General features: G+C 38.7%; 1 protein-coding gene across 2 annotated transcripts in view; it reads left to right on the top strand.

The window, feature by feature from the left end:
* LOC125154480 (S-adenosyl-L-methionine-dependent tRNA 4-demethylwyosine synthase TYW1) overlaps positions 1–25,293 on the top strand; it is a 212,922-nt gene that overhangs the window by 63,479 nt on the left and 124,150 nt on the right. For both annotated transcript variants that reach the window (XM_047838838.1, XM_047838839.1), the window contains exon 10: positions 11,763–11,881. In XM_047838838.1, coding sequence (XP_047694794.1) covers positions 11,763–11,881 — 119 coding nt within the window. The remainder of the gene's footprint in view (positions 1–11,762; positions 11,882–25,293) is intronic.

The following is a 25,293-nucleotide window of genomic DNA, read 5'->3' as shown; positions in this document are numbered from 1 at the left end:
CTTAATTTCCTTTTGTGTATATTCTATAGCTGTTTTCTTTGTGGTTACCATGGGGATAACATTTCACATCTTAAAGTTATAACATTTTAATTTAAATTTATTGTAGCTTAACTTCAATAACATACAAAAACTGCACCTTTATAGCTCTGTCTCCACCCTTTTCAGTTATTGGTGCCACAGAATTACATCTTTACACATTGTGAGCCCAGAAATGTAAACTAATAACTCCTTTAAATGCAGTCATCTAAATCATGTAGAGAACAAGATTTGGAATTATAAACCAAAGTTACAGTAATACCAGCCTTACACTAATAATTTTTTTAATACTCTTAAATCAAGTAGGAAAAAAAAGCTACAAACCATTGTTACAATAACACCAGCTTTCACAATTCCCCTATATTTACCTTTATTGAGAACTTTACGTCTCCATCTGGCTTTGGGGTCCTGCCTGCTGTTCCTTCATTTCACCTGCAGAAATCCCTTGAGCAAGAAATGCTCAGGGCAGGTCTAGTGGTCATGAACTGCCTCAGCTTTTATTCCTCTGGAAATGTCTTGATTTCTCCCTCACTTCTGAAGGACAGTTTTGCCAGATATAGGATTCTTGGTTTATAGTGTTTTTTTCCTTTTAGCACTTTGAGTATATTGGTCCATTGCCTTCTGACCCCCTGAGTTTCAGATGAGAAATCTGCCCATAATCTTATGAATGCTCCCTTGTATGTGATGATTCACTTTTCTCTTGCCACTTTCAAGGTTGATTCTTTGTCTTTCCCTTTGGAAACTTCGAGTATAATGTGTCTTGGTGTAGGTCTCTTTGAGTTCATCTTACTTGGAGTTTGTTGAGTTTCTCAGATGTTTATATTTATGACTGTCATCAAATTTGGGAAGTTTCCAGCTACTATTTCTTCATATATTCTCTCTGCCTCCGGCTCTTTTCTCCTGGGGCACCTGCGAAGTGCGTGTTGTTCTGCCTGATGTGTCCCACAGGTCCCTTGAGCTCTTTTCGCTTTTCTTTGTGCTCCTCAGCCTTGGTAATTTCCATCTTCTTACCTCCAAGTTCACTGATTCTTCTGCCTGCTCAAATCTGCCCTTGAGTATCTCTAGTGAATTTTTCATTTCAATTATTATACTTTTCAGCTCCAGAATTTCTTTTTGGTTTCTTTTTAGGCTTCTTAGCTCTTTACTGATATTTCCATTTTGTTCATATGTTGTTTTGTTGATTTCTTCCACATCTTCCTGTAGTTCTTGGAGCATCTTTAGGACAGTGTTTTTAAAGTCTGTCTAATGTATCTGCCATAAAGTATTTTTCAGGAATAGGTTCTGTTGAATTATTTTTTTCCCTTTGAATGGGACATACTTCCTGTGTCTTTGTTGTGGACATCTGAAGCTCATCGTGTGCTAACTCTGGAAATCAGATTCTCCCCCTTGTACAGGGTTTGCTGTTTTTTGTTGTTTTTGTTTTATTGAGTTTTGTATGCTCTCTCTGTAAGGATTAGGCTGAGGTATAAACTTAATATGTTAACTGTGTGTTTCCTGAGCCTTTCCTTGGGCACGCACAGTGACTTTCTATTTTTCCCCGAAGGTGATACTCAGTTGTTTTGAATATCCTAATTTTTAACATCTGGCTCCTGAAAGGGTGACAGCGAAAAGTCAAGGGGGATCAAAATAGGTAGCGGTCCTTCCAATCTCCTGGCAGTCACTTGAGCTGGAGGGGTAGGGCCCTGCAAAAATGGGGAGAGGAGCAACGATGGCCGCGCACCTCTCTGTACTTCCATGATCAGAAGCTGCAATTAGTAGTCAGAACACAGGTCCCCAGTATTTTGCAGGACAGGGTCCTTTTTGCCTGCCCTAGCTATGTGCAAGCTGCCCCGGGAACACATGCACAGCTGTCTGCCAAACGGCTGGGGCTGGGGGCTGGGGAGCTCCTACTGTGCTAAGAGCTGAAATGAACTGTTCCAGCCTTTACCTGGAAGTTGTAAGCCTTCAGCAGTGAGTTCCGAAACAGTTCCATCAGATAGATTCTGCCAGTGCAGATGTTGTCCAGGTCGGGGGACTGATTCCAGCTCTGCCCCTCCACCTTTCCCCCAATTCTTCTCCCATTAGTACTTTTTTTAACAGTTTAATCAGTTTGGAGTTTATTTTGTTCTAGAAAATGAAAGAAATATCTAAGTCAGGGGCCAGCAGAGTTTTCCTTGAAGGGCCAGGTAGTGACTTTTTAACATTTGTGGGTCATCTGATCTGTGTTGTGACTTCTTGGTTCTGCCATTGTAGCAGAAAAGCAGCCGTAGGCAGTAAGTAAACAAGTTTGGGTGACAGTGTTCCGACAAGACTTTATTTACAGAAGCGGATGTTTTTGTCCCGTGGACTATAGTTTATTGACGTCTGCATCGAGTTCTCCATTCTCTGTCACAAATTAGAGTCTGAAATTTTACCCTTCTTGCAAGCTAACAGGTTAGCCGGCTAGAGTGTCATGGATGCTGGCAGAAAGCATGGATGGTACATTATAATAATAGCTGTAGCCAGAATATCATTATTTGCTCTGGTTCCTGAGCCCCCAGTTCCTGTGAAGCAGCTGTAGAAGGGCCAGGTAACATGTGTTGTGTATGTTACAGGAGAGGAACCCCAAGTTTAAGGAAAATGAAACTTTTATAGTTGATGATATTCCTGCCTGACCTTTGCCATAGAGGGACACATCTTTATTATCCTGGACAATAAACAGATATGTGGTTTGCTCTAGAGAGACAGATCTTCTAAGGCTCTTTGCTATACAAACCTTTTTGAAAAGAGAGTCTAGAGGGCAATTAGTGCTGCTTGCAAGATATTCAGAGGGAGAGAGACCCATGGAGATCTGTCTCTCAGCATCCCACCTCCATTCTTCTCCCTGCACCCCCATCTCCAAATTGATGTGCACAGAGCCTGCCTGCTGATAGTGTCCTGCATTCATTCAGTGTGGCTGCTGGCTGCCGTTGTATTTTCTCAGGCTCTCATTTGCCGTTTAACGCCAAGAATTCATGGATTAATGAATCTGAGGCTATCTATAATTTCCACCCAGACCCATCACGTAGATTTAATTCTAAGTATGTGTTACTCTCAGATCCTGTTCCCTTTCCAGCCTGCTTATTTACTAGTTTTCAGATGTGAGAGTACTTCCTTTCAAAATGTAATGTCTGAGGATTTGTGGTCTGGACAAGAGGGCAGAAACCCCTTTCTCCCTGTTCCTTCCTGCTGTGCACAACCCTGGAACCCTGGGAAACAAAAACCAGATGAGAACTTTGAAAGGTGGTAAGAGGAAGGCTGCCTGGTTCGAGACCCCAGGAGTGGAGGAGCAGTACAGCAGCAGGATGTTTTACATCTCCCATCTCTGAGCGCAACTCAAACCCCATGTTTCCTAATCCTTAATCTTGCAACAGAAAACCACCTAAGGAGGCTCATTTATTCCCAGTATGGAACGAGAGTCCCTCCAACAGGATCGGGCAGGCCCAGTACCACTGCCAAGGAGATCAGCTGGGAGTCCCACTAATAGGAAGTGGCTAGCACAAGTGGTCTCCATTCCTGTTGGACCTGAAATTCTGCTTTCCTGTTAAGAGATACGAGGGTGGCCAAGTGAAAGTGGAAAGAGAGAGATCCCTTCCCACCACCTACTTTTCCAACAAGTGACCTGACTTGTGAAATGCTTTCCATCCCTGCAGGGCCTGAGGCTTCCTTTCCCAATGGAGAGAGAACATGGTGGCTGGGTGGCCCTGGCAAGTGGCATCAGTGGGGAAGTGGTCTAGCTGGGGAAGCCTCTTTGTCCCTGTGAGCCTAAGATTCCCTCTCCCACTCAATTCCTGGGGTTGTCGGGGGCAATCACGGAGGAACTTTGCTGCATGAGCAGCCTACCCTGGGAAGCCAGCTGACCTGGCCTCCTCACTCCTTCGAGACCTCCCAGCGAGCCATCCTAGGGGAACCCCTTCTACCTCTGCAGATGGTAACAGCAGAGATCAGTGAGTGGGATCCCAAGCAAAGTTACACGGCAAAGGTTTGGAAAATTAAACTTTGACACTGGAACCACAGCACACAAAAGACCTGTATGCTCAAGTGACTGCCTCCTGAAATAAAGTAATTAGATAGGATCTAGAGTCCCCTGACATAGTAGACAGAATGTCTAGAATGCAATAAAAATCACCTGTCATACCAAGAACCAAGAAAATCACAACTTGAACGAGAAAAGATAATGAACTGATACCAACACCAGATGAATCAGATGATGGAATAATCTGACAAGGATTTTAAAGCAGCTGTCATACAGATGCTTTAGCAGTCAGTTACAAATTCTCTGGAAACAAATGAAAAATAAAAAATCCCAGCAAAGAAATGGAAATTATAAAAAGAACCAAGGGGGAATTTTAAAATTGAAAAACACAGTAACAAATAAAAAACCAAATGGGCTCAGTAGTAGAGTGGAGATGACAGAGGATAGATAGCATCAGTGGCCTCACCAGATCAACAGAATGATCTGTAAACAGATAGGTCAATAGAATTTACCCCCTCTGAACAACAAAGAGCACAAACCCCAAGTGGGATAAAACGAAAGAAATCCACACCAAGACCTCTTAGGATTAATGGATCTGAAAAGTAAAAAAGAAAAAATCGTGACAGATGCTAGAGATAAATGATGTAGTAATGTTAATTTGGCACCAGATTTCTCATCTGAATTCATGGAGCCCAGAGGGAGGCGGTACGGTTTTCAAATGTTGTAAGAAAAGAGCTGGCGACCATTAATTCTGTATCTGGCCACGCTGTCCTTCCAGAATGAAGATTAAGTACAGACATGCATGCAAGAGAACAAAGAATTTGTTGTTGGCTGATCTGCTCTTAAAAACTGACTAAACGAAGTTCTTCTAACCTACTGAAATGATAGAAGAAAGATTATTAGAGCAGCAGGAAGTCAGAAAGAATGATGGGAAGATCAGAAATATGGGTCCATGCAGCAGATGATAATTTTTCTCATGATTCTTATAAATCGTATTTGATGATTGAAACAAAAATTAAGATACCATGTAATACTCAGGGCAAAAACATTTAATTTAAAAGAGGGAAAGTTAGCGGTGCCTGGGTGGCTCAGTCAGTTAAGCATCTAACTTCAGCTCAAGTCATGATTCTCAGTTCATGTCAGCTCTGCTGACAGCTCAGAGCCCGGAGCCTGCTTCGGATTCTGTGTCTCCCTCTCTCTCTGACCCTCCCCTGCTCGCACTCTGTCTCTCTCTCTCAAAAATAAATAAACATTAAGAAAATTAAAAAAAAAATAAAAGAGGGAAAGTTAAAGGGACTTGAATGGAAGTGATGTTTCCATACTTCACTTGAGGTATAAAATGTTAATACCAGCAGACTATAATAAGTCATGTATATATGTAAATATACTACACATACAGTATATACATGTCACGTATATGTATGTAACACTCAGAATAACCACTGCAAACACTATACAAAGAGCTACAAACAACTACAAATATTTACAAAAGGATACACCAAAAAACAAGACAAATTAAGATGTAATCCCAAAACACGTTTAAGTAACCTGCAGGAAATCAAGAAAGAGTAACAGGTATGAGAATGAGAGGAAACAAGCAGGAAGCATAATAAAATAGCAGACTTAAGGGCTAGTGTATCAGTAATTGCTTCAAATACAATTCTAAGTGTACCAATCAAGTGATAGCTATTGGCAAAATAGTCCTGTAAAAAAAACAGGACTCCAAGATATGATGTCTGTGAGAAGCTCCCTTCAAATTTAGTGACATGGGTGGGTTGAGTAAAATGATAGAAAGCCATATACCATGCTGACAGTAATCCAAAAAGCAGGTTTGCCTGTGTAAATATCAGATTAAGTTGACCTCAGAGCAAAGACACTTTCTCTAGAGACAGAGAATGACATTTCATAATGAATAAATGATAATCCATACTAAGTGAGTATATACCAAACATTGGAGGCTCAAAACTGACCTAGTTGAATGGAGAAATTTATAAAAATAAAACTTCACAGTTCTTGTTGGGGGCTCTGAAACCCCCTCTCAACCTCTGCTGGAACTACTTGACTAAAAATCACAAGGTTCTAGAAAATCTGAGCAACATAGTTGATTAATAGGATCTAATTGACAGATAAAGAATATACCATGCAGCAACAGCAGAATACATATTTTTTCAAGTGCCTTTGGAACATTGACCAGGACAGACCATGTTCTAGGCCATTGAACAATCTCAACGAGTTTACAAGAATTGAAATCATATAGTTGTTCCCTGACCATAATGGACAAGCTAGAAGTTAATAGAATCGAAAGGTAAATCTCTAACTATATAGATATTAAACTAACTCCCTTCCTTCCTTCTTTCCTTCCTTCCTTCCTTCCTTCTTTCCTTCCTTCCTTCCTTCCTTCCTTTTCTTTTCTCTTTCTTTCTTTCTTTCTTTCTTTCTTTCTTTCTTTCTTTCTAATAATATTGGTTTCAGGAGTAGAATTTAGTGATTCATCGTTTACATATAATACCCACTGCTCATCCCATCAAGTGTCCTCCTTAATAGCAATGACCCATTTAACCCATTCCCTCTACCCACCTCCTCTCCAGCAATTCTCAGTTCTCTGTATTTAAGAGTCCCTTATGGTTTGTCTCCCTCTCTGTTTTTGTCTTATTTTTCCTCCCTTCCACTGTGTTCATCTGTTTTGTTTCTTAAATTTGACATATGAGTGAAATCATACAATATTTGTCTTTCTCTGACTTATTTTGCTTAGGATTATACACTCTAGTTCCATCCATGTTGTTCTAAATGGCAAGATTTCTGTAATATTACATTGTGTATATACACCACATCTTCTTTATCCATTCATCAGTTGGTGGACATTTGGGCTCTTTCCATAATTTGGTTGTTGATAATACTGCTATAAACATTGGGATGCATGTGCCCCTTCGAATCAGCTTTTTTGTATCCTTTGGGTAAATACCTAGTAATGCAATTGCTGGGTTGTAGGTAGTTCTATTATTTTTTTTAATTAATTTATTTTTTAAATTTACATCCAAGTTAGCCTATATAGTGCAACAATGATTCCAGGAGTAGATTCCTTAATGCTGCTTCCCCATTTAGCCCATCCCCCCCAACAACCCCTCCAGCAACCCTCTGTTTGATCTCTATATTTAAGAGTCTCATATGTTTTGTCTGCCACCCTGTTTTTATATTATTTTTGCTTCCTTTCCCTTATGTTCATCTATTTAGTATCTTAGATTCCTCATATGAGTAAAGCATATGATATTTATCTTTCTCTGACTAGTTTTTTAATACCCTCTAGTTCTATCCAAGTAGTTGCAAATGGCAAAATTTCATTCTTTTTGATTTCCGAGTAATACTCCATTGTATATCTATACCACATCTTCTTTATCCATTCACCCGTTGATGGATGTTTGGGCTGTTTCCATACTTTGGCTATTGTCGATAGCGCTGCTATAAACATTGGGGTGCATGTGCCCCTTCGAAACAGCACACCTGTATCCCTTCAATTGATACCCAGTAGTGCAATTGCTGGGTCGTAGTTCTATTTTTAATTTTTTAAGGAACCTCCATACTGTTTTCTAGAGTGCCTGCACCAGCTTGCATTCCCACCAGCAATGCAAAAGAGATCCTCTTTCTCCACATCCTTGCCAACATCTGTTGTTGCCTGAGTTGTTAATGTTAGCCATGCTGACAGGTGTGAGGTTGCATCTCACTGTGGTTTTGGTTTGTATTTCCCTGATGATGAGCGATGTGGAGCGGTTTTTCATGTGTCAGTTGGCCATCTGGATGTCTTCTTTGGAGAAGTGTCTATTCATGTGTTTTGCCCATTTCTTCACTGGATTATTTGATTTTTGGGTGTTGAGTTTTAGAAGTTCTCTATAGATTTTGGATACTAAACCTTTATCTGATATATCATTTGCAAATATCTTCTCCCATTCCGTTGGTTGCCTTTTAGTTTTGCTGATTGTTTCCTTTGGTGTGCAGAAGGTTTTTATTTTGATGAGGTCCCAAATAGTTCATTTTTGCTTTTGTTTCCCTTGCCTCCAGAGACGTGTTGAGTAAGAAGTTGCTGTGGCTGAGGTCAAAGTGGTTTTTGCCTGCTTTGTCCTCGAGGATTTTGATGGCTTCCCATCTTATTTTGAGTTTATTTTTGTGTATGGTGTAAGAAAGTGATCCTGGTTCATTTTTCTGCACTTTGCTGTCCAGTTTTCCCAGCACTATTTGCTGAGGAGACTGTCTTTATCCCATTAGATATTCTTTCCCGCTTTGTCAAAGATTAGTTGGCCATGTGTTTGTGGGTCCATTTCTGGGCTCTCTATTCTGTTCCATTGATCTGAGTGTCTGTTTTTGTGCCAGTACCATACATACTCTCTTGATTACAGCTTTGTAATACAGCTTGAAGTCTGGGATTGTGATGCGTCCAGCTTTGGTTTTCTTTTTCAGGATTGCTTTTGGTATTTGGAGTCTTTTCTGGTTCCATACAAATTTGAGGATTGTTTGTTCTAGCTCTGTGAAGAATGCTGGTGTTATTTTGATAGAGATTGCCTATTGATATTTTGGGGAACCTTCATACTGTTTTCCAGAGTGGCTGTGCCAGTTTGCATTCCCACCAACAGTGTAAAAATGTTCCCCTTTCTCTGCATCCTCTCCAACCTCTGTTGTTTTTTGAGTTTAATTAACACATTTCTAAATAAACCCTGGGTCAAAGAAGAAGTCTCAAAAGAAAAGGAAAAAAAACCCAAAACATACAGCTGAATGGTGGTAATAAAAACAAAACAAACTGTACGTGGGTTGTAGCTCAAGCAGTGCTCATAGGGAAATTTACAGCAGTAAATGCTTACATTAGAAATGAGGCAATTTCTAATGTAAAATCAATGAAAATCTAAGTGTAAATGTAAATAAAAATCTAAATGTAAATCTAAATAAATGTTGTTTCATTAGAGGACTCAGTACAGCAAAATGTCAGTTTTCCCCAAATTGATCTATAGGTTTAATGTAATTCCTATTAAAATCCCAGTAAGGTTTTTGTAGAAATAGAAGAGCCTAAACAGTGTTGAGGAAGAAGAAGAAAATAGGAGGAATCCTACATCCTGATATTATAGCTTACCGTATCAGACCCACAGATTGACAGAACAGGTTAGAGATCCCAGAAAGAAACCCACAAACATGCCTAAACAACTTTTTACAAAGGTGCAAAAGCAATTCCTTGGAGGAAGGATAACCTTTTCAACAAATGTTGGGATAATCAGATATCCACAGGCAGAAAACCACCACCAAAATGCACACACCCGAAGTACCTGCACACATACACGCGTTGCTTTTAAACTTCACATCTTACATAAAAATTAACTAAACGCGGGCCATGAACTACAGTAAATAAAGTAAAACTATACAACTTTTAGAAAAAAAAAACAGTTTAAAAATTTTAAGTTTATTTATTTTCAGAGAGACAGCGTGAGTGGTGGAGGGCAGAGAGAGAGAGGGAGAGAGAGAATCAATACGGGGCTTGAACTCAGTTGGGAGATCATGACCTGAGCCCAAACCCCGAGTCGGATGCTCAACTAACTGAGCCACCCAGGTGCCCCAGAAAAAAAGCGTTTTTAAAAGAGAAACGTGTCATCCCTCTTCTCACATGACTCTGTCTCTCTTATCCTTTTATCCTTTCATCAGTACTTCAGTGCTGTTTGGACATCACACCTCTGGGAAGTTGTCACTTGTCCGGTGAGGCTGGCTGGGTCAGTCATCCGTCTCTCAGGCTCTCGTAATACCTTACTGGACATTTGTCTTTTCTCTGCTTGCCCTGCCCGGCATCTGGGTCTTTTCATGTTTGGGGAATTCCCTTTTGAATTAGCTTTGTTTAGGGCAGGGGCCCATTGCCTGCTTCAGAAGTTAAGGAGGAGAGATACTGTTTGCTGGTACCATGTGCTGGCAGTGTGGGTATAACAGTATCATCAAGGCTGATCATTCTCTTTGCCCAAGACTTTGAGTGTGGAGTGAGAGACAGAAGGGCTGGGACGTGGAGGGTTCATTCTTGGGCTCGTGGCAGAGGCATCTCCATTTCAGGGGTGGTCGTGGTCATGGTAGCCACAGAGCGGTGGCGTCTACAGTAGATGGCTTCTGAGGGATTGAGGGGTGGTCCTGTGGCCAGCCGTCCTTCATTCCCGCCTTTCTAAAGATTCTGTGATCTGTGAGGTCCTTTTAACAAATCCCTTTTCTTTAGCCAGAGTCCGTTTCTGTTGCTTGCAAAAGAATCTTGATTGATTCAATCACCCTAGCATAGTAGTATTGCACGTTTTGCCTGTTTACTTGCCATTTCCTCCTCAAACTAGATCATGGTTGGGGCTCTGTCTTGTTCATTATTGTACATTCAACACACGGCATGCTTCAGGTATATTAACCTTTCAGTAAATAATGAAATGTGCAGGTCTTCAACCTTGTTTTCCCATTGGCCTGATATTTAGTGGTAATTACGCTGTGATTTTGGCATTTAGTGGGCTTTTATTTTTAGTTTTCAGTGCTGTTTGCAAGATCTGAATGTTTTGTTTGCCTTCTGGATATTTTATTGGCAACTTGGAAGAGAATTCGTAGTTATCTTGAACAATATTTTTCCTTCACTCCTTAGTTTTCCTAATCCAAGTACCAAATGTGATGGACTGGAGTACGCTTTTCTATCAGGAAAAAATAAAATATAAGACTTTGTGATTAACCAACATAATAATCAAGCTGGTAGATTTTTTTAATAACTTTCTTTCATTGTGGATAGCATTATAACGTTAGAGCACACTGATGTATAGCGTATACACACACATACACACATGCACACGCACACATATGGGCTCCTTGTGTCTCCTCATTTTTCCTGTTGTTAATTCCATGATATTTCAGTCACAGTTGAGATGAAGCAACATCTCCATTATCTTGGATGACTTCATTTTGCTTGGATGACTTTGTTTTGCCTCTCTAATGGAGAATACCTTTGATTGTACCTCCTTAGCACTCTTCCCCTCTCCTCCAATAATATGAGCCAACTCACTATGATCTTTTTTGCGTAGCCTCCTCACAGGTTTCACTTTTACCGAAATCAGGCCTATCTTGCAGAGTTTCCAGATGGATTTTTCTGATGACATCTGAAAAAGCTTGATGATATCTTGTGATTCCAACTCTAAGTTTATCTTACAGTATTTCTTCAAATTATTTATTTTTACTAGACTCACCGCAGTTTTACCACTCACATATTAAATCGTGTCTTTTTTGGGGGAAAATCTGTCTCTTAACACACATGCCACTTGTCCCCTCAGCAGTTTCAGTATGTTCAAGTTCCACCATTCAGTTGACATAGAATATGCTCTAGGACGCATTCCCTTACTCACTCTCCCTTTCTCAAAGAAGAGATACTCTTTCTTAGGAGTGCTACTCCCCTCTAGGAGTCTGTCTTATCTATCCCTTGGTATTACATATTATTGTACTAATACTATCTGAGGCGGTTGAATGGATTTGAAAATGAAAGCATCAGTGCCATCTTCTCTGTAGGGCTTTCAGAGCTAATGGATCATAGGTTTATTTCATTGGGTTTTAGAAAATTTAAAGCACCATCAAAACACTATAATGTTAATTTTCTGCATCAGGCGGATACCGTAGGGGCATTTATGGTTATGAAATGCACCTTTTTTTCTTAAAAATGATGCCTTGGTGTTTTCTTTGCCTTGAGGGTTTTATTCAAATTATCATTTGTTTTTTACTTTTGCAGTCGATGCTCCGAGGGAGAGGAGGTTGCTACAAACATACATTTTATGGTATCGAAAGCCATCGTTGCATGGAAACTACCCCAAGCTTGGCATGTGCAAATAAATGTGTCTTCTGTTGGCGGTAAGTAAAAATGAATGGCTGTGGTGACCGAATCCGTAACCATCTGTAATAATCAGCTTCTGTTCAGCCTTTCATTCAAATTTACCTAAAGCTCTGCTGGTTTTAGAAGTAATCCCCATTTCCCCTTCTAATATTATATATTTACGCATTTGTTTTTCCTCAACCAATTTTGTCAGGAGTTTGCCAAGTTTTTGTCTTTTTGAAGACATAGATTTTAGCTTTGTGAATCCTTTGCATCATAGCTTTGTTATCTTGTTCAATAGTCTATTTTTTTTTGTTTTGTTTTACTCCCCTGTTCTTTTTCTAACTTAAATTAGACTGTTAGCTCATTAATATTCAGTCTTCTATAAATCCTTAATCAGGAATATTCATCTAAGTACTTCTTCAGCTATGTTCCATAGATTTTGATTAGTTAATTATTTTTCAATTATTTTTTTAATTTGAATATAGTTGACACACACAGTAGATTCAGGTGTGCGATACAGTGATTCAGCAAGTTTATACCTTATGCTGTGTTTACAAGCATAACTCTCGTCCGTCACCATACAGCATTGTTACAGTGCACTTGAATGTTATTTCCTTGTCTGCACCTTTTATTTTTGTGACTTATTCATTCTGTAAGTGGAAGCCGGTATCTATCACTCTCCTTCACCCATTTTGCCCATCCCTTATTCCTCTCCTCTTTGACAACCTGAATCAGTTTGTTCTCTGTATTTATAGCTCTGATTCTTTTTGTTTGTATCTTTGTTTATTCATTTGTTTTGTTTTTAGATGCTACACATAAATGAAATCATATATGGCCTTTGTCTGTCTCTGTCTGCCTTATTTCACGTAGCATAATACCCTGGAGGTCCGTCCAAGTTGTAGCACACGGCAGCACCTCATTCTTTTTGGTGGTTGAGTAATATTCCACTGTAAGTATACACCACATCTTCTTTATCCAAGTGTCTGTTGATGGACACTTGGGCTGCTTCCATATTGTGGCTGATGTAAATAATGCTGCAATAAACTGGGGTGAATGTATCTTCTCATTTCCTTTGGGTAAATACTCAGTAGTGGAATTATTGAATCATATGGTAATTTTATTGATAATTTTTTAAAGAATCTCCACACTGTTTTCCCCAGTGGCTGTAGCAATTTACATTCCCAACAACTGTGCACCAGAGTTCCTTTTTCTCCACACCCTCACAAATGCTTGTTATTTCCTGTCTTTTTTACTCTAGCTATTCTGACAGGTAGGAGGTGATATCTCATTGTGATGTTGATTTGCATTTCCTTGATGCTTGGTGATGTTGAGCATTTTTTTATGTGTCTGTTGGCCATCCGGATGTCTTCTTTTAAAAACTGCCCATTCAGGCCCTGTGCCCATTTTAAATCAGATTATTTGCTTTTTGGTGTTGAGTTGTACACGTTCTTTATATGTTTTGGATACTAACCCCTTATCAGAAGATATTTACAAACTTCTTCTCACATTTAGTAGTTGCCTTTTAGTTTTGTTGATTGTTTCCTTTGCTGTGCAGAAGGTTTTTTTTCTTTTTCTTTTCTTCTTTTTGCTGTAGTCCCAGTAGTTTAATTTTGCTTTTGTTAACCTCACTTGAGGAGACATATCTAGAAAAATGTTGCTATGGCTGATGTCAAAGAAATTACTGCCTATGCTGTCTTCTAGGAATTTTTTATGGTTTCAGGTCTCACATTTAGGTTTTTAATTCATTTTGAGTTTCTTTTTGTTTATGGTGTTAGAAAGTGATCCAGGGGCGCCTGGGTGGCTCAGTCGGTTAAGCGGCCGACTTCGGCTCAGGTCATGATCTCACGGTCTGTGAGTTCAAGCCCCGCGTCGGGCTCTGTGCTGCCAGCTCAGAGCCTGGAGCCTGTTTGATTCTGTGTCTCCCTCTCTCTGATCCTCCCCTGTTCATGCTCTGTCTCTCTCTGTCCCAAAAATAAATAAACGTTGAAAAAAAAAATATTAACGATACTAAATTTCTTTTGATTACTAATTCTTGCCCAGTCTTTCTTTTTTTTTCCTTCATGTAACTTCAGTCATTGTGCATGCTTATATTTTAGGTGGGCTACTTATAAACAAGTGTTTGGCTGGATAAATTTTTAAAAATCCACTTTATTGAAGCTTTGTTTACGTACAGTGAAATGCATTTGTTTAAAATTTTTAAAAAATGTTTTATTTATTTTTGAGAGAGAGAGAGAGAGTGTGTGCAAATTGGGGAGGGACAGAGAGAGAGAGGGAGAGACAGAATCTGAAGCAGGCTCCAGGCTCTGAGCCATCAGCACAGAGCCCGATGTGGGACTGGGACCCATGAACTGTGAGATCAAGACCTGAGCCGAAGTTGGTCACTTAACCGACTAAACCACCCAGGCTCCCTGAAATGCATTTGTTTAAAAGATATAGTTCAGTGAGTTTTGGTATATGTGTACATCTGTGTGACTGTGACCATGATCAAGATGAAGGACAGTTTCTGGGCACCTGGGTGGCTCAGTTAGTTAAGTGTTGGACTTTTGGCTTTAGCCCAGGTCATGATCTCATGATTCATGAGTTCAAGCCCCATGTCGGGCTCTGTGCTGGCAGCGTGAGGCCTGCTTGGGATTCTCTGTCCCCCTGTCTCTCTGCCCCTCTCTCATTTGCAGGCACACATGCTCTCTGTCTCTCAAAAATAAATAGATAAACATCTAAAAATACATATTAAAAAAAAGATGAAGGACACTTACGTTAGTCCTGGAGGTTCCCTTGTGCTCTGCCTCCCAGTTAATTTCTCTCGTCTTATCCTAGCACCAGGCAAATTGATTTTCTTTCTGACAATATGTGTTAGGTTGCTTTTTTCTATAGAGTTGCTTAAAAATGGAATCATTTGGTATGCATTTTTGTGTCTGGTTTCTTTCTTTCTTTTTTTTTTTTTTTTACACATTCATTTACTTTATTTTTTTAATACGAAATTTATTGTCAAATTGGTTTCTATACAACACCCAGTGCTCATCCTAACAGATGCCCTCCTCAATGCCCATCACCCACCCTCCCCTCCCTCCAACCCCCCACCAACCCTCAGTTTATTCTCAGTTTTTAAGAGTCTCTTATGGTTTGGCTGTCTCCCTCTCTAACTTTTTCTTTTTCCCTTCCCCTCCCCCATGGTCTTCTGTTAAGTTTCTCAGGATATCCACATAAGAGTGAAAACATATGGTATCTCTCTTTCTCTGTATGACTTATTTCAGTTAGCATAACACTCTCCAGTTCCATCCATGTTGCTACAAAAGGCCATATTTCATTCTTTCTCATTGCCACGTAGTATTCCATTGTGTATATAAACCACAATTTCTTTATCCATTCATCAGTTGATGGACATTTAGGCTCTTTCCATCATTTGGCTGTTGTTGAGAGTGCTGTTATAAACATTGGGGTACAAGTGCCCCTATGCATCAGCACTCCTGTATCCCTTGGGTAAATTCCTAGCAGTGCTATTGCTGGGTCATAGGGTAGATCTATTTTTAATTTTTTGAGGAACCTCCACACTGTTTTCCAGAGCGGCTGCACCAGTTTGCATTCCCACCAACAGTGCAAGAGGGTTCCCGTTTCTCCACATCCTCTCCAGCATCTATAGTCTCCTGATTTGTTCATTTTGGCCACTCTGACTGGCATGAGGTGATATCTGAGTGTGGTTTTGATTTGTATTTCCCTGATGAGGAGCGACATCGAGCATCTTTTCATGTTGGCCTGTTGGCCATCCGGATGTCTTCTTTTTTTTTTTTTTTTTTAATTTTATTTTTGGGACAGAGAGAGACAGAGCATGAACGGGGGAGGGGCAGAGAGAGAGGGAGACACAGAATCGGAAACAGGCTCCAGGCTCTGAGCCATCAGCCCAGAGCCTGACGCGGGGCTCGAACTCCCGGACCGCGAGATCGTGACCTGGCTGAAGTCGGACGCTTAACCGACTGCGCCACCCAGGCGCCCCCGGATGTCTTCTTTAGAGAAGTGTCTATTCATGTCTTCTGCCCATATCTTCACTGGATTATTTGTTTTCTGGGTGTGGAGTTTGGTGAGTTCTTTATAGATTTTGGATACTAGCCCTTTGTCCGATATGTCATTTGCAAATATCTTTTCCCATTCCGTCGGTTGCCTTTTAGCTTTGTTGATTGTTCCTTTTTGGTGCAGAAGCTTTTTATCTTGATGAGGTCCCGATAGTTCATTTTTGCTTTTAATTCCCTTGCCTTTGGAGATGTGTCGAGTAAGAAATTGCTGCGGCTGAGGTCAGAGAGGTTTTTCCCTGCTTTCTCCTCCAGTGTTTTGATGGTTTCCTGTCTCGCATTCAATTCCTTTATCCATTTTGAGTTTATTTTTGTGAATGGTATAAGAAAGTGGTCTAGTTTCATTCTTCTAAATGTTGCTGTCTAGTTCTCCCAGCACCATTGTTAAAGAGACTGTCTTTTTTCCATTGGATATTCTTTCAAAGATTAGTTGGCCATACTTTTGTGGGTCCAGTTCTGGAGTCTCTATTCTATTCCATTGGTCTATGTGTCTGTTTTTGTGCCAATGCCATGCTGTCTTGATGATTACAGCTTTGTAGTAGAGGCTAAAGTCTGGGATTGTGATGCCTCCTGCTTTGGTCTTCTTCTTCACTATTACTTTGGCTAATTCGGAGTCTTTTGTGGTTCCATACAAATTTAGGATTGCTTGTTCTAGCTTTGAGAAGAATGGTGGTGCAATTTTGATTGGGATTGCATTGAATGTGTAGATTGCATTGGGTAGTATTGACATTTTAACAATATTTTGTGTCTGGCTTCTTTTGTCACACGTTTTTGGGATTCATTCATGTTGTTATATACATCAGTAATTTTTTTCCTTTTATTGCTGAAGCACACAGTCTATTGTATGGTTATATCACAGTTTGTTTCTCCATTCATCTGTAGTTGAATATTTGATTTGTTTCCAGGTTTTGACTGGATTATAAAGCTGCTGTGAACATTAGTGTATAAGTCTTTTATAGACCAATATTTTCTTTATAATATTTATTTATTTTTTGAGAGAGAGAGCGAGTGTGCACGCATGTGCGATCAGAGGAGGGGCAGAGAGAGACGGAAACACAGAAGCAGACTCTAGGCCCTGAGCTGTCAGCACAAGATTATGACCTGAGCTGAAGTCGAATGCTTAACCCAGTGAGCCACCCAGGTGCCCCTATAGACCAATATTTTCACTTGTATATGGAATTGATGGATTTTTTTTTAAGTTATTAATGTTTATTTATTTTTAAGAGAGAGAGACAGCACGAGCAGGGGAGGGGCAGAGAGAGAGGGAGACACAGAATCCAAAGTAGGTTCCAGGCTCTGAGCTGTCAGCACAGAGCCCGACATGGAGCCCGAACCCACGAGCCATGAGACTGTGACCTGAGCCGAAATCAGATGCCTAACTGAACCACTCAGGCGCCCCTGGAATTGCTGGATTTTTAGAAGTCTGTTTGGAGTTTAGTTGGTCTTATTGTGATTGTTGATATTGATAAATATTGATAAATTAATAAATTAACGAATATTTACTTTAATTCTCTCGTTTTGTGATTTGTGTTTACCTTGCTTTTCTACATTTTATTGTCTTTTTCTTTTTAAGACTACTTTAATGCTAAGGTATCATGTTAGGTGTTTTGTTATAGGAAGTTCTTTTATTTATCTTGCTGGAAATTCAAGGTGTTGAATTCAAATGTCTTTAAGCCAACTACAGTCCCTCATATGTAGAATTCAATCTTTTAAAGTTGGAAATTTTGAGTGAAAGAAAATGTCTAAATTGCAGAAATCTTTTGTGCTTGCTACTAATCCATTTTTCTCTTTCACTAACACCTGTTTGCTTTTCACCACCTCAATTCTCGCTGGCTGATGTCTCCATTGCAGTTCGTTTTGTTATGATAGCTCGTGACTTCTTTACTATCAAATCGAATAGAGGTGACTTAATTCTCCTCTCAATTGAACTCCAGGAAAACATGCTAGAAAACAAGGATCTCTACTTCTATTGGATTCAGACACACCTGTCTTTTCTAGTGTTTTCTCCCAGCCCTTTGACAGTTACTTTTTAATTTCCCCTTTTAGCTCTTTGGCTTATTGTTGACCTGATGAATTCTTTCTGATTCTACCCTTGGCTTTCTTTTGTTGCTCTATGTTATAATGGGAGGGGTAGTAAACCATCTCTGTGGCTTCATTAAATACCTGGAGTTTGACACCTTTCTATTCTTTATCTCTAGCCCGTCTCCTTTCTGAGTTTTCATCCTTGGTTTGCAGTTGCCTGTTGGATATATTGTCTCAGATGATCCACAAGTACTTTAAGTCCTGTTTGTCCACAGTGGAATCTATTAACCTCTTCATACTATTTTGGTAATGGCACCATTAGTTATCCAGTGGCTTAGGCTGAAAAGTTCTTCTTCCTCTAACTCACTATATCCATTTGTATACTTAATTCTAGAGTCTCAATATTTCATTCTTTAGCAACCAGAATGATTTAATACTTTCCAGTCTATGCCATTTCTTGATTTATCTATCATATTGGTACAAGGCCTATAATTCTTCTCTTGAGAAAAGGTTTTATATCATTGGTCATAAAAGTAATCCATGTTTATTGCACAAACTTTTGGAAAATACCAAAAAGTATAAAGAGAAACAACTATCTACAATTCCAGAATCCAGACAAATCATAGTTAACACTTTCCAGTATTTGCTTTCATTCTTTTTTTCCTGGGTCTTCTCACTTTTTTAAAAATGTGGTTGAAATCATTCTGTAATTTGTTTTACATCCTTTTTTAGTCTTTAAAATATGACTCTTGTTCTATCATTAAAATCTTATAGGCATAAACTTTTTGTTTTAAAATAATTCTAGGGGTACTTGGGTGGCTTTAGCTAGTTAAGCATCCAACTTCGGCTCAGATTCATGAGTTTGAGCCCCACATCAGACTCTGCTCATAGCTCAGAGCCTAGAGCCTGCTTTGGATTCTGTGTCTCCCTTTCTCTCTACCCCTAACCCACTCGTGCTCTGTCTCTCTCTTCCTCAAAAATGAATAAACATTACAATTTTTTAAAAAATAATTCTCGGTGTGATGTGCCTCGGTGGCTCAGTTGGTTAAGCATCCAAATTCAGTTCAGGTCATGATCTTGCGGTTCGTGGTTTCAAGCCCTGAGTCGGGCTCTGTGCTGAGCTCAGAGCCTGGAATCTGCTTCTAACTCTGTGCTCTGTCTCTCTCTGCCCCTCTCCACTCATGCTCTCTGAAAAATAAACATTAAAAAAATTAATTACAGATTTGCAGAAGAGTTACAAAGATCGTAGGGTTTCTGTATATCTTTCACCTAATGTTCCCTAATGTTAAGAAAGACCTTACTTAACTCTGGAACAATGATCAAAACCAAGAAATTAATATTGATGCAATACTATTAATGAAACTGGAAACTATTTGAGTTTCTTCAGCTTTCCCACTAATGCTCTTTCAGGATTCAGTTTGGGATCCCACATCACATTGAGTTGTTATGTCTCTTTAGTTTTCTCTAGTCTGCCATAGTTCTTTCCTTGTTCTTCATGATTTCGACACCTTTGAAGAGTTTTGGTCAGATATTTTGTCTAATGTTTTCTCATGGTTAAAGTGAAATTATGGATTTGGGGAAGACTACCATAGAGGGAATGTGACCTTTCCAGCAGGTCTTATTAAGGGCTATATGATATCAATATGTCCTAATACTGGTGTTGTTAACCTTTATCATTTAATTAAGGTAGCGTTTGCCAGGCTTTCAAGTGTAATGTTCCACCTTAAAATTGATTTCTTCTTTGTAAGTAATAAATATTTTGATAAGATACTTTGAGCCTATGCAAATATGCTGTTTCTCTTTAAGCATTTGCCCACTAAATATTTCATTCGTTTGTGGATTTATGCCTGCATCAAATTGTTGCTTTGGTGTTCTAATATTTATTTTTTATTTCCTTTTTTTTTTTTTTGTTTTTTTGTTTTTAACATATAATGGAATTCTTCTGTGAGGAAGCATCATTTCTCCCCCATTTTAAAATTTATATTATATTAGTTTGGACTCAAGGATACTTATTCCTTTGGTTATAATCCAATACTATTATTATTTACTACTCATATTTTTCTAGCTTTGGCCATTAAGAGTTCTGTTGGGTTGACTTCTGTGGCTTTTCTTTCATTTAAAACACTGTGTGTTATATGACTCCAGAAGAAGTTTCAGGCTCAATTTGTGTTTTCCCTGACCAGCCTTGGAATCAACCACTTCTCTAAGGAGCCTTAGTTTCCCTTATTGAAGAATGATATTTAAAGTCTAAAATTTGGATGCTTGCTATGTTCACTGTTATTGAGGTGTTAGTGCTTCCAGGCCTTCTCAGCAGATAGAAGTAGAAAATACATGTATGTGTGTATATCTGTCTGTGTATATTAAAATACGGAACCATGAATTTGTACTGATACCTTCAACTCCTATCAGCATCACAGAGCTCATTCTGGCATACCCTTATTTTGTAACTTTTTTCTTGGGCAGTAAGAACCTGGCCTGGCTGTTTTCAACTACAACATATTAATGTCAATTATAGTTATATGCATGTGAAGGACTTTTAGAATTGCAAACTGACACTTTGGGAGAAATAAATTTATTTTAGGATGGCTTTTTCTGGCTCTGTTATGAGGATGATGCTAATCTCATAGAATGAGTTAGGAAGTGTTCCCTCCTCTTTTATTTTTTGGAAAAGTTTGGGAAGAATTGGTGTTGATTCTTTGAATCCTTAGAGGAATTCACCAGTAAAACCTGTTTTGGGGCTTTTCTTTGCAGGGAGGTTTTACTTACTGATTCACTTACTTTACTTGTCATAAGTTGGTTTAAATTTTCCATTTCTACATGAGTCAGTTTTGGGAACTTGTATATTTCTAAGAATTTGTTCATTTTGTCTAGTTTATCTAATTTGTTGGCATATAGTTGTTTATAGTCTTTTCATAATCCTCTTTGTTTCTGTAAGGTTGGTAGTGAGGTGTTAATTTTCATTTCCGAATTTACTAATTTGAGTCTTTTTTTTTCAATCTAGGTAAAGGTTTGTTAGTGTTGTTGATCTTTGCAAGAACCAGTTTTTGGGCTCACTGATTTTTCTCTAATGTTTTTTTTCTATTCTGATCTTTATGATATCCTTCCTTTTGCTGCCTTGAACTTCATTTGCTTTTCTTTTTTCTAGTATTTTATGGTATATAGTTAGGTAATTGATTTTTTTTTTTTTTTTTACATAGGTGTTTATAGCTATACATTTCCCTCTGAGCACTGTTTTAGCTACATTCCATTCATCTCTTAAGTATTTTGTAATATCCCTATGTTTTCTTCTTTGATCCATTGGTTGTTTAAAAGTGTTATGTTTAATTTCCACACATTAATATTTCAGTTTTCTCTCTGTTCTTCATTTCTGATTTTATGCCATTGTGGTTGAAGCAAATATTTTGTATGATTTCAGTCTTTTAAAGTTCATTGACACTATTTTTTTGGTCTAAAATATGGTACAACTTAGAAAATGTGCTATGTACACTTGAAAAAAATGTGTATTCTGATGTTTTTGGGTATATTGTTTATGTCATAGGTATTTTTAGTTTATCATATTGTTCAAATGTACTGTTTCTTTATTGATCTTCTGCCTAGTTCTGTCCGTTATTTAAAATGTGGATTTGAATTTTATAATTATTAATTTAGAGCTGTATTTTCTCCTTAGCTTATAAATTTCTGCTTCATATATTTTGGTGTTCTTTTATTAAGTATGTATTTTGTTATAATTGTTAACATGTTCTTGATGGATTAACATTATCAATATATAATGTTCTTTGTCTTTTGCAGCAGTTTTTGACTTAAAGTCTATTTTGTGTTATATTAGTATAGCTGCCTCAGCTCTCTTTTGGTTACTATGTGTACTAAATGTTTTTTCCTCCTTTCACTTCTATTTGTGTCTTTGGATCTAAAGTGAATCTCTTGTAGGCAGCATATTGTTAGATTTTTTTTTTTTTAAGTTTATTTATTTATTGTGAGAGAGTTGGTGGGGGAGGGCAGAGAGAGAGAGAGAGAGAGAGAGAGAGAGAGAGAGAGAATCCCAATCAGGCTCCACACTATCAGTGCAGAGCCCTAAGCAGGGCTCTAACTCACGAATTGATAGATCATGACCTGAGCTGAAACCAAGAGTCAGACGCTTAACTGACTGAGCCACCCAGGTGCCCCTAGATTTCTTTTTTTAAATCCATTTGCCAATCTCTGGCTTTTTTTTTTTTTTTAATGTTTATTTATTTTTAAGAGAGAGACAGAGTGTGAGCGGGAGAGGGGCAGAGAGAGAGAGAGAGAGAGAGGGAGACACAGAATCCAGAGCAGGCTCCAGGCTCTGAGCTGTTGGCATAGAGCATGATGCGGGGCTCAAACTCACGAACTGCGAGCTCATGATCTGAGCTGAAGTCAGATGCTTACCCAGCTGAGCCACCCAGGCGCCCCAATCTCTGGCTTTTAATTAGAGAATTTGATCCATTCACTTTTGCTCTTTGTTTTTATAAGTTTTTAATCTTTTTGGCTGCACACTTTATTACTGCCTTCTTTTGTGTTTGATTTTTTTGTTGTGTACAATTTGACATCACACAATTTGTTGTGTACAGTGTTTCCCTTTCTGTACATTTTTTAGTTATTTTCTTGGTTATTCCCCTCGGGATTAAAACTAACCTCTTAGACTTATAACACTCTACATTTAATTTTCTTTATTTGTGGTAGTTCTATAAAGTTGGCACGAATCCTGCATTAGCAAATACTAAACTGACTTTTAGGAGAAATAAAGGATTAGGTTCTTGCACTCCTCTTGGCACAACATATTTGCCATCTTATCAGCACATAACTTTGTTTTATGTGTGTTTCTGTTTAACGATGCCTTATTTTATATATACTGTTGATTCATTAACATTGAACTTCCGGCCAACAGCACTGTAATTCACGCCTCAATGAAGCTTACCTAACACACATATTTTCCCTGCAAGGCACATCACACCTAAGAACACTACACGGCACTGTAGCAGTGTGCTTGGAGACTATTTTAAATAGTAGCATCACTAACAAACAGCACAAAGTGCAGAAAATGGGGCATTAAGTTGACTGCCAAAAGAACACTGTTTGCAGTACAAGAGCTTAAACAAGGCAAAGAGAACATTGCCTTGTTTGACCTCAGTTGGGAGTGTGTGTACTATGCGACTCAAATTTTTTGCTGCTCTCTGAGTGGCCACGAATGACCACAAATATGCCTCAAATACGATTTTGGGGTTACAGATAAAGTTTAGCAAGTAGGTGGTTTTGCAAATATGGAATCAGCAAATAGTGAGGATTGACTTTATTTTGAACTATGACCACCCTTGGTTCAACTGTATTCAAAAACTTTGTTCATACAGGGCTTCATTCCCGTTCTTTTATGTTGTTGTCAAAAATTACAACTTTATGCATTGTGTGCTCATTAACATACATTTGTGATTATTGTTATATACATTTGTCTTTTAAATTGTATAGGAAAAAAAGAGGAATTAGAATCCAAAAGTGCGGTAATACAGACTTCTGTATTTGCCTATGTAATAACCTTTATGTTGTTCTGTATTTCTTTGTTTGGTGCATGTCTGTCTAGTGTCCTGTCATTTCTGCTTCAGGAACTGCCTTTAGCATTTCTTGTAGTACAGGTCTTAATATTTCCTTTGGTTTTGAAGAATAGCTTTGCCAGATAGAGAATTCCTGGCTAACGTTTTTTTTCCTTTTAGCATTTTAAATATGTCATCCCACTGTGTCCTGACCTTGATTGTTTCTGCTGAGAAATTGACTGTTAATCTTACTGAGAATCCCTTATGTGTGATGAATGTCTTCTCTTGCTTCCTGCAAGATTCTTGAATCCTTTGTTTTTCAGCAGTTTGATGAACTGCTGTGTCTTGGTGTGGATTTTTTGAATGTATTCTGCTTGAGTTCATTGAGCTTGTTGGATGTGTAAATTCATGTCTTTAATTTGGGAAGTTGTTACATTATTTTTTCACATATTCTTTCAGCCCCTTTTCCCCTTTCCTCTCCTTCTGGGACTTCCATTAAACATATGTTGGTATTCTTGTTTTTTTTTTTTTTTTTAATGTTTATTATTTATTAGAGAGAGAGAGAGAGAGAGACAGAGAATAAGCAGGGGAGGGGCAGAGAGAGAGGGAGACACAGAATCCAAAGGAGGCTCCAGGCTCTGAGCTGTCAGCACAGAGCCCAATGCGGGGCTCAAACCCATAAACAGTGAGGTCATGACCTGAGCAGAAGTTGGATGCCTAACTGACTAAGCCACCCAGGCGCCTTGTATGTTGGTATTCTTGATGGTTGTCCCACAGGTCTTGTAAGGCTGCGTGCACTTTTCTTCACACTTTTTTTTTTCCAGTTCCTCAGATTGGATAATTGACATATCTTCAAATTTACTGATTCTTTCTTCTCAAAGCCTGTTCAATCTGCTGTTGCAGCCCTCTGCTGAATTTTTTGTTATACTTTTCAGTTCTAGAACTTCTTTTTGGTTTCTTTTTATCATTTGTATTTCTTAATTTATTGTCAGCATCTGTTGAGATCTTTCTCCTGGTTTTCTTCAGCTCTTTGACCATGTTTAGCTCTTTGAGCATGTTTAAGACAGGTGATTTAGTCTTTTTCTAGTAAGTATAATGTTTGTGCTTCTTTAAGGAGAGTTTTTGTCAATTTCTCTTGTGAGTGGTCCATACTTTTCTTGTTTCTTCGTATGCTTTGTAATGTTTTATTGACAACTGACATTTTGGATATTATGATGTGCTAACTCTGAAAATCAGATTCTTCCCATTCTTCAGGTTTTTATTGCTTGCTCTGGGTTTTAGTTGTTTGTTTAGTGAGTTTCTAGACTATTTTTATACAGACTTTATTCTATGTTGTGTATTGTCTGTGACGCCTTTGTTTTAGTGGCCAGGAAATGTGTTGACAGAGATTTCCTTGAGCACATGGAGTCAAAGAAAAAAAGAGGAATCCCCCCCCTCCCCCCCAACAGGCTTTGCAGATAGATTCTGTGTTGGGGCATTCCTTCAAAGCTTGGCCAGGCTATTTATTGACAACTCTGTCTTTGCCTTCACTGCCTGCATGTGCTGAGCCTGAAAATCAAGATGTAGGTGAAAGTTTAGTGTCTTTTCAGGGCTTTTCCTAGAATGCATTGTATCCTCGGTGTGGTTCAGGCTTCTTTTATTCCCTGGTGTGTGTGAGTGCTTTTCAGTGCTTTGACTCACCCAGGACCCTGTCTCCCAGCGTTTCTTTACAGGCAGTCAGCCACGTGTTGTTTTCTTACTTTGGTGCAGTCAGCAGCAGATTGTTTATCTCCTGAGATCTGTGCAGAGTTCTTTCTTTTTTTTTTTTTTTAACTTTGATTACAG

The sequence above is a fragment of the Prionailurus viverrinus genome, chromosome E3 (genome assembly GCF_022837055.1).
Source record: "Prionailurus viverrinus isolate Anna chromosome E3, UM_Priviv_1.0, whole genome shotgun sequence".
Taxonomy (NCBI): domain Eukaryota; kingdom Metazoa; phylum Chordata; class Mammalia; order Carnivora; family Felidae; genus Prionailurus; species Prionailurus viverrinus.
This window is presented reverse-complemented; position numbering and strand designations above follow the sequence as displayed.